At 38.2% G+C, this 12,699-nt stretch overlaps 1 protein-coding gene across 10 annotated transcripts in view; it reads left to right on the plus strand.

The window, feature by feature from the left end:
* The window catches only part of PLEKHH2 (pleckstrin homology, MyTH4 and FERM domain containing H2), a 117,984-nt gene that overhangs the window by 37,859 nt on the left and 67,426 nt on the right, over positions 1-12,699 (plus strand). For all 10 annotated transcript variants that reach the window (XR_008289289.1, XR_008289290.1, XR_003424851.2 and 7 more), the window contains 5 exons: positions 522-671; positions 2,061-2,144; positions 2,967-3,048; positions 7,771-7,956; positions 10,354-11,315. Coding sequence is in view for 7 of the 10 variants with exons in the window: in XM_027072564.2 (XP_026928365.1) it covers positions 522-671; positions 2,061-2,144; positions 2,967-3,048; positions 7,771-7,956; positions 10,354-11,315 (1,464 nt within the window). In the remaining 3 variants the exon portion in view is untranslated. The remainder of the gene's footprint in view (positions 1-521; positions 672-2,060; positions 2,145-2,966; positions 3,049-7,770; positions 7,957-10,353; positions 11,316-12,699) is intronic.

The following is a 12,699-nucleotide window of genomic DNA, read 5'->3' on the forward strand; positions in this document are numbered from 1 at the left end:
CACTATCAACAATAGCCAAAGTATGGAAAGAGCCCAAATGTCCATCGATGGATGAATGGATAAAGAAGATGTGGTATATATATACAATGGAGTATTACTCAGCAATCAAAAAGAATGAAATCTTGCCATTTGCAACTACATGGATGGAACTAGAGGGTATTATGCTAAGTGAGATGAGTCAGTCAGAGAAAGACAAAAATCATATGACTTCACTCATATGAGGACTTTAAGACACAGAACAGATGAACATAAGGGAAGGGAAGCAAAAATAATATAAAAACAGGGAGGGGGACAAAACAGAAGAGACATAAATATGGAGAACAAACTCTGTATGGAGTGGAGGGGCTGTGGGAGGGCGGATGGGCTAAATGGGTAGGGGCACTAAGGAATCTACTCCTGAAATCATTGTTTTGCTATATGCTAATTTGGATGTAAATTTTAAAAAATAAAAAATAAAATTAAAAAAATATATATCTAAAAAATTAAATGCATAACATTAATTTTCTATCCTCTAAATTTAGGTACAAGTTATGGAAGAGAAATTAAAAGCAGCTAATATTCAAACCAGTGAATCAGAGACAAGGTTGTATAAAAAGTGTCAAGATCTGGAGACCCTAATACAGGAAAAAGATGACATTATTCAAAACTTGGAATTGCAACTTGAGGAACAGGTTGGGAAGAATTTGATCATTACAGTCTAAATACATGCATTTTAAATGCATTCTTACAGAGGTTAAAGAGAGAGAGAGCCCATACTTCTGAATTTGGGTCAGAAATCTCATTTATTTGGTCAACTCATGGAGTCTAATCACATTTGTTGGTGAAAGGTACAAGTAAAATGGCATTCTCTTTAAGTCTGGGTGATTCCAAGGCCATATCTAACACTTTTTGGATGCGACTGTGCTCCTTAACATTCAAACTTTAGACTTTTAACTTGAAAACACTTGGTTAACAGCAGGCATTTCTGTCTGTGAAATGTTTGAAATAGTTGTTTGCCTTAACATTTTTAGGGTGTTGGAAATATTTATGGAACGTTGTATTTTAAATGTATGTTTGATGCTAATCCTTCTGTTTAAAAATGTGCATACTGTTTTAAACCACTTTATTGAGATTAAGTATAGTTTCTAGTTTATTTTAAAATTTTATTAAGAAAAAAAATTGCATTGAGATAATTTGTTTAGAGGCAACTGGATGGCTCAGTTGGTTAAGTGCCCGACTCTTGATTTTGGCTCAGGTCATGATCCCAGGGTCATGGGATCAAGCCCCATGACAGCCTCCTCAGTGAGCATGGAGCCTGCTTAAGATTCTCTCTCTCCCCCTGCTTCTCCTCACCCCCTCTAAAAGATAAAAAATAAAGGGTTATTTGCTTAAATCATCATTTAGCATCATTTAAATATGACCACTATGAAATTATTAAGTACTTTAAATTGTTTTTTATCTTAACCATTTATTTTCATTTCTCTGGGGATCAGTACTTGTTTAGCTCAGTGGTTTTTAACTTTCACCACGTCCCACCTCCCACCCACTGTGATTTATATGACAGTCATATTCTTGTAATTTTATGACCATAACCAGATTTTAAGGTTGGTAAATGTGAGCTAAAGTTTTTTTCTTTCATTTTTTTTCTGGGTCTTTTAAAACTGTATTAAAAAAAACAAATAAAAACTTGCATTTGAGGGGAAAACAAACCATGCTCCAGGGGAGATTCTAATTTCCCTCTCCCTAGCCTGGTTGACTGCTATCCCACTGTTATAAACCTTAGACCATTTACAGAAATCGTTTACTTTATTGATAAATTCAGTGGATGGATTTCAATATATGATCTTTCAGAGAAAGCAGTTGTTCAAACTAATAATATTTGCATATGCCTTTGTGTTTGTTATTATATCTGCTGGACAATTGTTTTATTTTTTACTCTATTTGAAGTATTTTACTGTATATTGAAGGTCAGTGTGTTAACTTGGTAACAGGTTTTAAGTGAATTTGTCTATCATATTTATGATGTAAAATTTCCAGATCACTGAGCCTATGTTTGAACTAAACTGCTAATGTTATTTCAGAAACAAATAAGGATACAAGAAGCTAAAATAATAGAAGAGAAAGCAGCTAAGATCAAAGAATGGGTAACACTTAAATTAAATGAGGTATTTATTGCTATATCTTGCCTTTTCTTTACCTTTTACTTCTTTTGAATAGATAAGTCTTCAGAATATCTGATCATTCTGAATGAAACAAAATTCTGATCAGTTGGTGGTGCTGCTGTCTTTTGGTAAACATGAGACAGGTAGCTTTTATTTTTATGTCTGTCCAATGTATTTCTAAAATTAAAAATATTGATAGGCTCGTAGTAAACAGCTTAAGTAGCCCCATTCTAACTAGTTGATTTTAGTTCTAATTAGTTAATTTTAAATAGTTATAGAACATATGTGTGTATATCATAAAATTAATGTGTTCGGTATCATCTTGAGAAGAACGCATTAGTTTATATGTTTATATGGCACATTAAATGCTGAAATAATTTGGTTTAAAATAATTTTACAGTGGGAAAGGCATGGGGGTGAAAATATTTGAAACTCTCAGCTTTAGGGGCACCTGGGTGGCTCAGTCAGTTGAGCATCTGTCTCTTGATTTTGGCTCAGGTCATGATCTCAGGGTCGTGGGATTGAGCCCCTTGTTGGACTGCTGATCACGGAGCCTGCTTGAGATTTTCTGCCCCTGTCTCCTGCTTGTGCTCTCTAAAAAAAAAAAAAAAAAAAAAAAAAGTCACAGTTCTGGAAAAAATAAATATAAAGCCATGATTATCTAGGTTGATAACTATGCTGATAAATTCATCTGATATTTTCTCATCATTTCTTTCGTATTTTGCTTACATGTAATTAGGTAGTAACATTTTAAAAATTCATAATTTATTAGTACATTTTAGAAATGTTATTTCTGTATAAAAGAATACAATTATGTCCTTTCAGCTGGAAGTAGAGAATCAGAATCTTCGTTTGATCAACCAAAATCAAACTGAAGAGATAAGAACAATACAGTCAAAACTACAAGGTATGAGTATTTTGACTAAGATAGCTTAGTTTGGGTTTATTAGGCTATATGGAATTTTACTGTTGAGCACTTAAAATAGGACTAGCACAACCAAATAATTGAATTTTACGTTTTATTTAATTTGAGTGGATTTTAATTTAAATAGCCAACATGTCCATATCAGCACAGCTAGCCAATTGGAGATAACCCAACAGGGGTAATATTAATTTGAATGTTTAATTTCAGGTGTGTTTGCTTAAAAAACATCAGTTATTTTATTTTCTGTTTTCACTTGCATTGCAGTGATATTCAATAGTGATTGAAATTCTTATAGCCTGAATATTTTGAGCAACATTTTATGATAAGAATAATAAACTCTTTGCATTTTTTAATGCTTTGGGTTACTTTCTTCCTTTTCAACTCAAAAGCCTAAAGATGGGTCGTAGAGTTAGAGATAGAGATTTACTTAGTGTGCTATTTTGGTGATCACCACTCAAGTGCACATTGAGCTGAAGACAAGATGAATCCACAGGGTTATTAGACCCTGGGCTAGTCTAGTGGTTTTCAAACTTATTTAGTAACAGAACCCTTTTCGAAACAGTATTTTTTTATCAAGATATAAAACAGTGAAAGCAGTGTTAGGTGATGGGTGCATAGTTTTGCAGACTCGCTTTACTCATGCCTCACCTTTTTTTTTTTTTTTTAATTTTTGTTTAATGTATTTTTTTAATTTACATTCAAGTTAGTTAGCATATAGTGCAATAATGATTTCAGGAGTAGATTCTTTAATGCCCCTTACCCATTTAGCCCTTTCCCCTCCCACAACCCCTCCAGTAACCCTCTGTTTGTTCTCCATATTTAAGACTCTCTTATATATTCATCCCCATCCCTGTTTTTATATTATTTTTGCTTCCCTTCCCTTATGTTCATCTGTTTTGTATCCTAAAGTCCTCATATGAGTGAAGTCATATAATATTTGTCTTTCTCTGACTAATTTCGCTTAGCATAACACCTTCTAGTTCCACCACGTAGTTGCAAATGGCAAGATTTCAATCTTTTTGATTGCTGAGTAATACTTCATTGTGTATATATACCACATCTTCTTTATCCATTCATCCATCAGTGGACATTTGGGCTCTTTCCATACTTTGGCTATTGTTGACAGCGCTGCTATAAACATTGGGGTGCATGTGCCCCTTCAAAACAGCACACCTGTTTCCCTTGGATAAATACCTAGTAGTGCAATTGCTGGGTCATACGGTAGTTCTATTTTTAATTTTTTGAGGAAGCTCCATCCTGTTTTCCAGAGTGGCTGCACCAGTTTACATTCCCACCAGCAGTGCAAAAGAGATCTTCTTTCTCCGCATCCTCACCAACATCTGTTGTTGCCTGAGTTGTTAATGTTAGCCATTCTGACAGGTGTGAGGTGGCATCTCATTGTGGTTTTGGTTTGTATTTCCCTGATGATGAGTGATGTTGAGCATTTTATCATGTGTTGATTGGCCATCTGGATGTCATCTTTGGAGAAGTGTCTATTCATGTCTTTTGCCCATTTCTTCACTGGATTATTTGTTTTTTTGGGTGTGGAGTTTGAGAAGTTCTTTATAGATTTGGGATACTAACCCTTTATCTGATATGTCATTTGCAAACATCTTCTCCCATTCTGTCGGTTGCCTTTTAGTTCTGCTGATTGTTTCCTTCACTGTGCAGAAGCTTTTATTTTGATGAGGTCCCAGTAGTTTATTTTTGCTTCTGTTTCCCTTACCTCTGGAGACAGAGACGTGTGGAGTAAGAAGTTTCTGAGGCCAAGATCAAAGAGGTTTTTGCCTGCTTTCTCCTCCAGGATTTTGATGGCTTCCTGTCTTACATTTAGGTCTTCCATCCATTTTGAGTTTATTTTTGTGTATGGTTTAAGAAAGTGGTCTAGGTTCATTTTTCTGCATGTCGCTGTCCAGTTTTCCCAGCAGCACTTGCTGAGGAGACTGTCTTTTTTCCATTGGATACTCTTTCCTGCTTTGTCAAAGATTAGTTGGCCATATGTTTATGGATCCATTCCTGGGTTCTCTATTCTGTTCCATTGATTTGAGTGTCTGTTTTTGTGCCAGTACCATACTGTCTTGATGATTACAGCTTTCTGATACAGCTTGAAGTCCGTACTCATGCCTCTTCTTTCACCCGCTATGACATTTCCACAAAGCCCTGGGATTTCACAGAATTCATTGGAAAAATACTGGCATTGTAGAGGTGCATGGGCTTTGAAGTCAACTTTAACGCCCTACAATTTCATAACTGTATTACATTTCTGGATTTTTTTTTTTTACATCAGTAAAATGGTAATGGTAATAGTGCCTTCCTGGTTCCACGAGAGGTTGTCGATTTTAAGACCTATGAAATTGTTTTGTCTAATGCATGTTAATACTTATGGCTCTCATTTTGTAAGGGAAAAAGCTCCTGTTTTCCTTTTCCCTCAATGCATCTGACACCAGATGTGTGCAAGTTTTTCCCACACAAAGCAATTCTCCGGTTCCCAGAAGACACAAACTGGGTGTCCTACAAATTTAACTCAATTCTGATATTATCTACTTAAAATTAGCATCAGATCTTACAGCTTAAAGGCTTGTTCCCACAAAACTACCCCCCACCACATCAGATACCACTTCAAACACAGTTGTAAGTATCGGTTTTCAGCCCCACTTCTGCCAAACTGGGTCTAAATCAAAGGTTCCCACTACCCTCCTCAGGTTTGATAATTTTCTAGAGCAGCTCACAGAACTCAAACAAACACTTTACTTACCAGATTACTGGTTTATTACAAAAGATATAACTTAGGAACCGCCAGATGGAAGAGATGTAGAGGGTGAGGCTTAGAGAAGGGGCATAGAGCTTCCATGCTCTCTCTGTGCACACCACCCTCCCAGCACCTTCACTTGTTCATCATCCTGGAAGCCCATCCTTTTGGGTTTTTATGGCGGCTTCATTATGTCAGCTTGACTGACTGAATCATTGGCCATTGGTGATTAAGTCAATTTTCAATCCTCCGCTCCCCTGAGGTCAGAGGTAGGGTGGGTGGAGGATGAGGCTCAATGTTCCAACCTTCTAATCACCCCCCCCCCCACCGTGGTTGGTTCCCCAGGCAACCAGCCCCCATCCTGAGGCTATTTAGGGGCTTTCCAAAAATCACCTCATCAACACAAACTCTGATGTCGTTGAAAGAGCTTGTTCTGAAAACAAAAGACACTGTTATTGCTCTTACCACTTAGAAAATCCCAAGGGTTTTAGGAGCTGAATGCCGGGAACCATGGATGTAGACCAAGATATATATTTCTTCTATCACACAGTTTCTCCACCTGTATGATGAGAAGTCAGTGTCCACCTAGTTGATTTGGAATTCCATATTTACATATGGAATCATTGACACAGATTGAATATAATAAGCCTACTCTGAAAAAGCTGATATTTTACCTGATATTCTTAGCTTGTAATTCTAGTCTTCAGTGGCAGTCTCTTCAGTCTTGTAGACTAAGGGGTATTAATCCTTGGGACCTTGGCTTGGACTGGAGAAGAATAGATACAATCATGTAGATATAGTATAGTACTTTAAAAATGTATATGCAAATATATGATTATTAAAATACTGTGGATTAGTTCTGTGAGAGATAATCAACATGAGAATAATAAAAGTACACCCAAAAGAATACACTATAGATAAGATATTTTTCTTATGCTCCACTCAGTTATCAGCTGCTATTTAATTTAACCCTTTGGTGCTCTCCCAGAGGTAAGAATTTAATTTTTTTGGAAACTTTTCTTACTATCACTGGGATCTCCATGCTTTTAATCTTGTAAACAGGGGTGTTAGAAGATGGATTAAATCTGTAATTAATCGCTGCATGAGCTATCTAAATTCTCTGTCTAGAAACTGCCCCTTCTCCTTTTTTTTCCTCTAACGCAGTGATGAAGGCTCGCCATATTGTGGTCATGTTACATCAAGCCCCTCTTTCTGCTCTCTTGGAAGAAGCAAACCGAAAACTAAGATAGCAAAAGTTATTACAGTGATCATGTGATATTTGCCCCAGTGATGATCTGAATTTCCTTTAGTTGTCTTGGCAACTTTCCTCACCATTAGTAGCATTACTACCTAATCAAATTTTACCAGTTCTTGACTGCTATTTATCAGTACGTGACTTTGCAAGAAGCAACAATCTCTACTTGTTTACAATCTGTTTTTTATTTGTTTGTGTTTTTGTTTGAGAACTTTTTTTTTTGAAGTTTTCTTATGTTTATTTTTGAGAGAGAGAGAGAGACAGAGCATGAGCTGGGAAGGGGCAGAGAGAGGGAGACACAGAATCTGAAGCAGGCTCCCGGCTCCGAGCTGTCAGCACAGAGCCCAGTGCGGGGCTCGAACGCACAAACTGTGAGTTCATGACCTGAGCCGAAGTCGGCTGCTCAACCGACTGAGCCACCCAGGCGCCCCTATTTGAGAACTACTTTTAAAGGGATTCAATATTTTTCTCTCTGCAGTTAAAAAATATTTAGAACATTCAAAGTATATAAACAGGTTTAAACATTAGCATGTGATGCCAGACATTGAGGTTTCCATGTTACTGTACATAAATTAAGATGAACTGCAGGCTTTTTTCTGGTATAAAGAGTAAGTTGTCCGGATCTTATATGCTTTGGTTCTGTGTTTAATAAACTATTGTAAAAAAATTCCAATCTTGATTTTGATTAATGATCTTGCAGAAGTTCAGGGGAAGAAGTCATCCATTGTCTCTACACCAAAGTTCTCGGAAGGCCAGCGCCTAAGCAGTTTGACCTTTGGGTGCTTTTTATCCCGAGCAAGGAGTCCTCCTCAAGTAGTAAAATCTGTGGAAATGAGCAAAATATCATCTAAAGAACCTGACTTCACTGAGGGAAAAGACATAGAAGGTATTTATGGATTAGAAGAATCTACTTTGACATTTTTTTAAATTTGTTTTAATGTTTATTTATTTTTGAGAGAGAGACAGAGTGTGAGTGGGAAAGGGGCAAAGAGAGGGAGACACAGAATCCAAAGCAGGCTCCAGGCTCTGAACTGTCAGCACAGAACCCGATGTGGGGCCTGACCTCACGAATCGTGAGATCATGACCTGAGCCGAAGTGGGACGCTCAACCAACTGAGCCACCCAAGTGCCCCTAGTTTGACATTTTTTAAAAAGAAAAAATAGTTTGTTACGATTCATCCAAATATAGATTGATTTTCCTTGTTTTTTTTTTTCTTGACAAGTTGATGTTTTATGAAAATGTTTTTAAAGAGCAATCCAGCCTTTAATCTGTATAGCTAGTTATCTTGTGTGTTGTTTTGAAAGTCTTTGCCAAGAATGCATAGGAGACACTGATTTTCCTCTCTTGGTACTTTTTCCTGAAGTAGGTAGCAGTGATATTTAATTTTTTTTAAGGTTTTATTTATTTATTTTTGAGAGAGACAGAGACAATGTGAGCAGGGGAGGGGAAGAGAGAGAGAGAGAGAGAGAGAGAGAGAGAGAGAGAGAGAAAGAGAGAAGGAATCCCAAGTAGGCTCCCCACTGCCAGCACAGAGCCTGATGCGGGCCTTGAACCCACAAAACCATGAGATCATGACCTGAGCCGAAACCAAGAGCTGGACGCTTAACCTACTGAGCCACCCAGGTGCCTCAGTAGCAGTGATATTTAAAATTAAAAAGTTCACCTTCACACCTATAAGGTACTTGTTTTAGCTGAGTTTCACATTAGAACAATGAACTTACTATTATTTACTTAAAACATTTTAAAATTACTTGATGTTAAATATGGCATAGTAAACTTATAAAGAAAAAGAACACCAGGGGACCATTCAGTGAGTGCTTTGATTTTCCCTTTCCCGTTTTGCTTCAAAGAGGAGAATATTTGATAGATGTTTTAAGTCCTGGACCTGTGTGCAGATTTCTATCCTTCTTTTGTTTGTAAAGCCCCTTTAAATTTTGCTCTGTTGTCAGCTGCTGGCTTTGCCACCTGTAGTGTGACTTTGCGCAAATATTTTAAAGGCTTGAATTTGCATCTGCTCACTTTTCAGTTCCTGCTTCCTTCCTCCAAAGGACAAAAACTACAGCCCCAAAAGCTGTCTCTGTGCTTGGTTTTAAAATCCTGAAAACTACATAATGGTTTTCCAGTCAGAGTTCTCCTTTGCTACTTGCTTTTCTGATGTTAGTTGCTATTTTCTTCTCTTTTTTGAGAAGTCATTTTAATTTCCCCTCTACTTTCTAATGGTCAGTTAAGCATAGCTCAGTACAGTGGGGGTTGCCTGTCCTGAAGCTCTTGTTCACATGCAAATTTAACAAATTGCCTGATGCCAAGTCACAGAGTTTATTTGTTCAGCCTCTATTTCCTTTTATTAAGTCATAGCTACATTTAAAAGTTTCTCTTATACTCTTTTTTTTAATGTTTATTTATTTTTGAGAGAGCGCGAGAGAGGACGCGCGCGCACAAGCAGGGGAAGGGCAAAAAGCGAGAGAGACAGGATCCGAATCGGGCTCTGTGCTGACAGCAGACAGCCCGATGTGGGGCTCCAACTCACGAACTGCAAGATCATGACCTGTGCCAAAGTCAGTCGCTTAACCCACTGAGCCGCTGAGGCACCTCCTCTTACGCTCTTGAACCTAAATTTTTAGCTCGCTGTTTATGAAGCCCCTGGTTCATTTCATTAATTATATGATAAACAAAAATAAGCCGTGTGGGAAGACATTGTTAAAAAACATTGTTTTTGTTGTAAAAACACATTTGTATATATGAATAAACCAAAAATAGAGTGAGGAGGGCTTTTCTGTGTTTGTTTCTTCATGGCTTTGCATATTTCATGTATGGAAGCCTGGGAACAAAGTTTGTTTGTTTTTTAAACTATAGCTTTGTATTTATTATGTTTAAATTTACTTATGATTTTGAAAATTTAGTTGAAAGAAGGCTGTCATTTGCTTTAAAACAGAATCAGTGGTATTCTTTGGTGGCTGCTTTTTTTGATAGTCAGAGTTGCCCTGTTTCACATTTTGCTTCTTTCATTTTAAACCATTGTCGGTTTCCTTTTACCCAACGTGTTTCTTTGTAAAAAGGGGTTTAATTTTCATACTATTCTATTGAAGTGTTAGGACTCGTATTCTATATAGAGCTTACAGTTTTCAAAGTTGGGTTTCAACAAGACACACAACTAAAGGATAATGTAAATTAACCTTATTCATACGAAAATTCCACTTTTTATAGTGTAGGTACGTAAAGCTTCGTGTACAGAGAGTTGACATTATTAAAGGCAACATGCCAATATGATGTATGCTTTTCTAGAAATGGAAATTCCAGAAAAGTCAGGCGAGAACCAAATCCAGGAAAACAACCGGGGTCCGAGAACATTGCATCAAACCACTTGTGTCTCAGAACAGAATCGGAAAACAAGAACAAGCTTTGCAACAGATGGTGGCATGTCCCAGAATTCTGGGGCTCCAGGGAGTGACTGGAGTTCGGACGAGGAAGGTGGGAGCAAAGGAAGATCCAAGAGCAGGTACACGTCCACCCTTTCCAGTCACACATCAGAGGAAGGCGTCCAAGGTAGCAGAATGGGCAGCGAGGCGTATCTGACAGCATCCGATGACAGCAGTTCCATATTTGAAGAAGAAACTTTTGGCATAAAGAGACCGGAGCATAAGAAGCTGTATTCTTGGCAACAGGAGGCACAGTGGAAAGCTCAGAATTGTCCCCTTGGAAAGGGAAATTCTGAATCAGATAAAAAGGAGCACGATAGTTCATCGGATGAACTGAATAAAAAATTTCAGTCTCAAAGACTGGATTATTCATCTTCGTCCAGCGAGGCTAATACACCAAGCCCTATTTTGACCCCAGCTTTGACTCCAAAGCATCCTAACTCACTTTCTGGAAAAGGAACACAATTAGTGCCTTCATCAAACCTGCCACCCCCGAAGTTAAGGATTCCTAATGTTTTCAGTATAAGTGTGGCACTAGCCAAAAGGCACTTAAGCCAGCCACAGTTAAGTTCTGATAGGATGTTTGGTACAAACAGAAATGCCATCAGCATGATCCGGCCGCTCAGACCTCAGGAAACAGATCTTGATCTAGTTGATGACGACGGTACAGAAATTTTAGAGAATATGGACACTAGTTGTGATGACGGATTGTTTTCCTATGACTCCCTGGAGTCCCCTTGCTCTGACGACCAGGAAAGCTGTGACTCAGCCAAGAAGCCGGCCTGCAGCAAACCACCAACTCCGCCCCTGCACCGGTTTCCCTCTTGGGTAAATGACATTGCCGTGTGCAACGCATGCATGCTGGCTTTTTCCTAAACCGGCGTTTACGTTTTACTTTCTTCTCCTATTTCTTTTCAGGTCCAGATTGTTCTGAAAAGTCTCGGTGTTCAGAGTACCATTTCCCTTTCTCTTTCCCTACTGAGTTCTGAGTCACTTGAGAAATAAGGGAAGGTGAAGACAGGCAGGAGATCAAAACATTACCTTTCTTACTGATAAAACTGATTTTAGACAGTTGGTCGGCAAATGAGCTTTCCGATACTGAACTCAGAATTCGCTAGATTTATTCATCCAGTCCCAGGTAACCCTAGACTGCTAGACGTCTGTTCCTCTTGGGTAGCTTAAAGCCCAGGGAAAGAACAAATGGTGTTTCTTGCATGCCTTTACTTCTCAAGAGAAAGGAGCAAGGAGGGTGCTCGGCTCTGCCTGTCCAGTTTCTCATTCTAAGCTTGCCAGTCACATTAAGCCATCCCTCCTCCTTGGGAAGGAGAAATGAATGGTTGGAGAGGGACCCAGAGTGTTCAGTTACTAGAGTTCCCTGAACATGGAAGGAAACATCAGGGGTGGGGAAGAATTGTTCCTCCTACCTGTGTGATACCTTGGACAAATTTGCAACCAGGACACCTAACTCTTATTGGTCATCAGTTTTTGTGCTTAATCATTTACTTGATTGGCTTTTTTTTTTTTAATTTTTTTTTCAACGTTTTTATTTATTTTTGGGACAGAGAGAGACAGAGCATGAACGGGGAAGGGGCAGAGAGAGAGGGAGACACAGAATCAGAAACAGGCTCCAGGCTCTGAGCCATCAGTCCAGAGCCCGACGCGGGGCTCGAACTCCCGGACCGCGAGATCATGACCTGGCTGAAGTCAGACGCTTAACCGACTGCACCACCCAGGCGCCGCTACTTGATTGGCTTTAAGAAAAATTTAATGTTACTCTTCACGAGCTTATAAATCTGTCACTTTAATCAAAAGCATCTTCCTATGTATCTGGAGTAGATTGAAATTCCTTCCATTGAAACACTGACCATTAATACAATAGTTAGCCCATCAACTGTATGATTCTTTATAGGAATATCTACACATCACTCAATTAAAAAAATACTCTTATATTTGAAACAAACTGAAATTATCTGTTTTGTGGATTTAACATTTTCCTCACATATTGCCATAGTCTGGCCTCCAGAGAAGCGTCTGGGCTGCAGGATTTTTTTTGTTTGGGGGTCATCTTCTGTGATATTATTTTTTATTTAGAGATCCATGTGATTTTAAGCAAATGAAGGCAGCCATGTTTTCCTACTATAAATTCAGACCTTGAGATGTATCTGCTTTTACTTTCAAAAGAACATTTCATTGTGGTGTCCACATGAAACTG

Source organism: Acinonyx jubatus, chromosome A3 (genome assembly GCF_027475565.1).
Source record: "Acinonyx jubatus isolate Ajub_Pintada_27869175 chromosome A3, VMU_Ajub_asm_v1.0, whole genome shotgun sequence".
Taxonomy (NCBI): Eukaryota; Metazoa; Chordata; class Mammalia; order Carnivora; family Felidae; genus Acinonyx; species Acinonyx jubatus.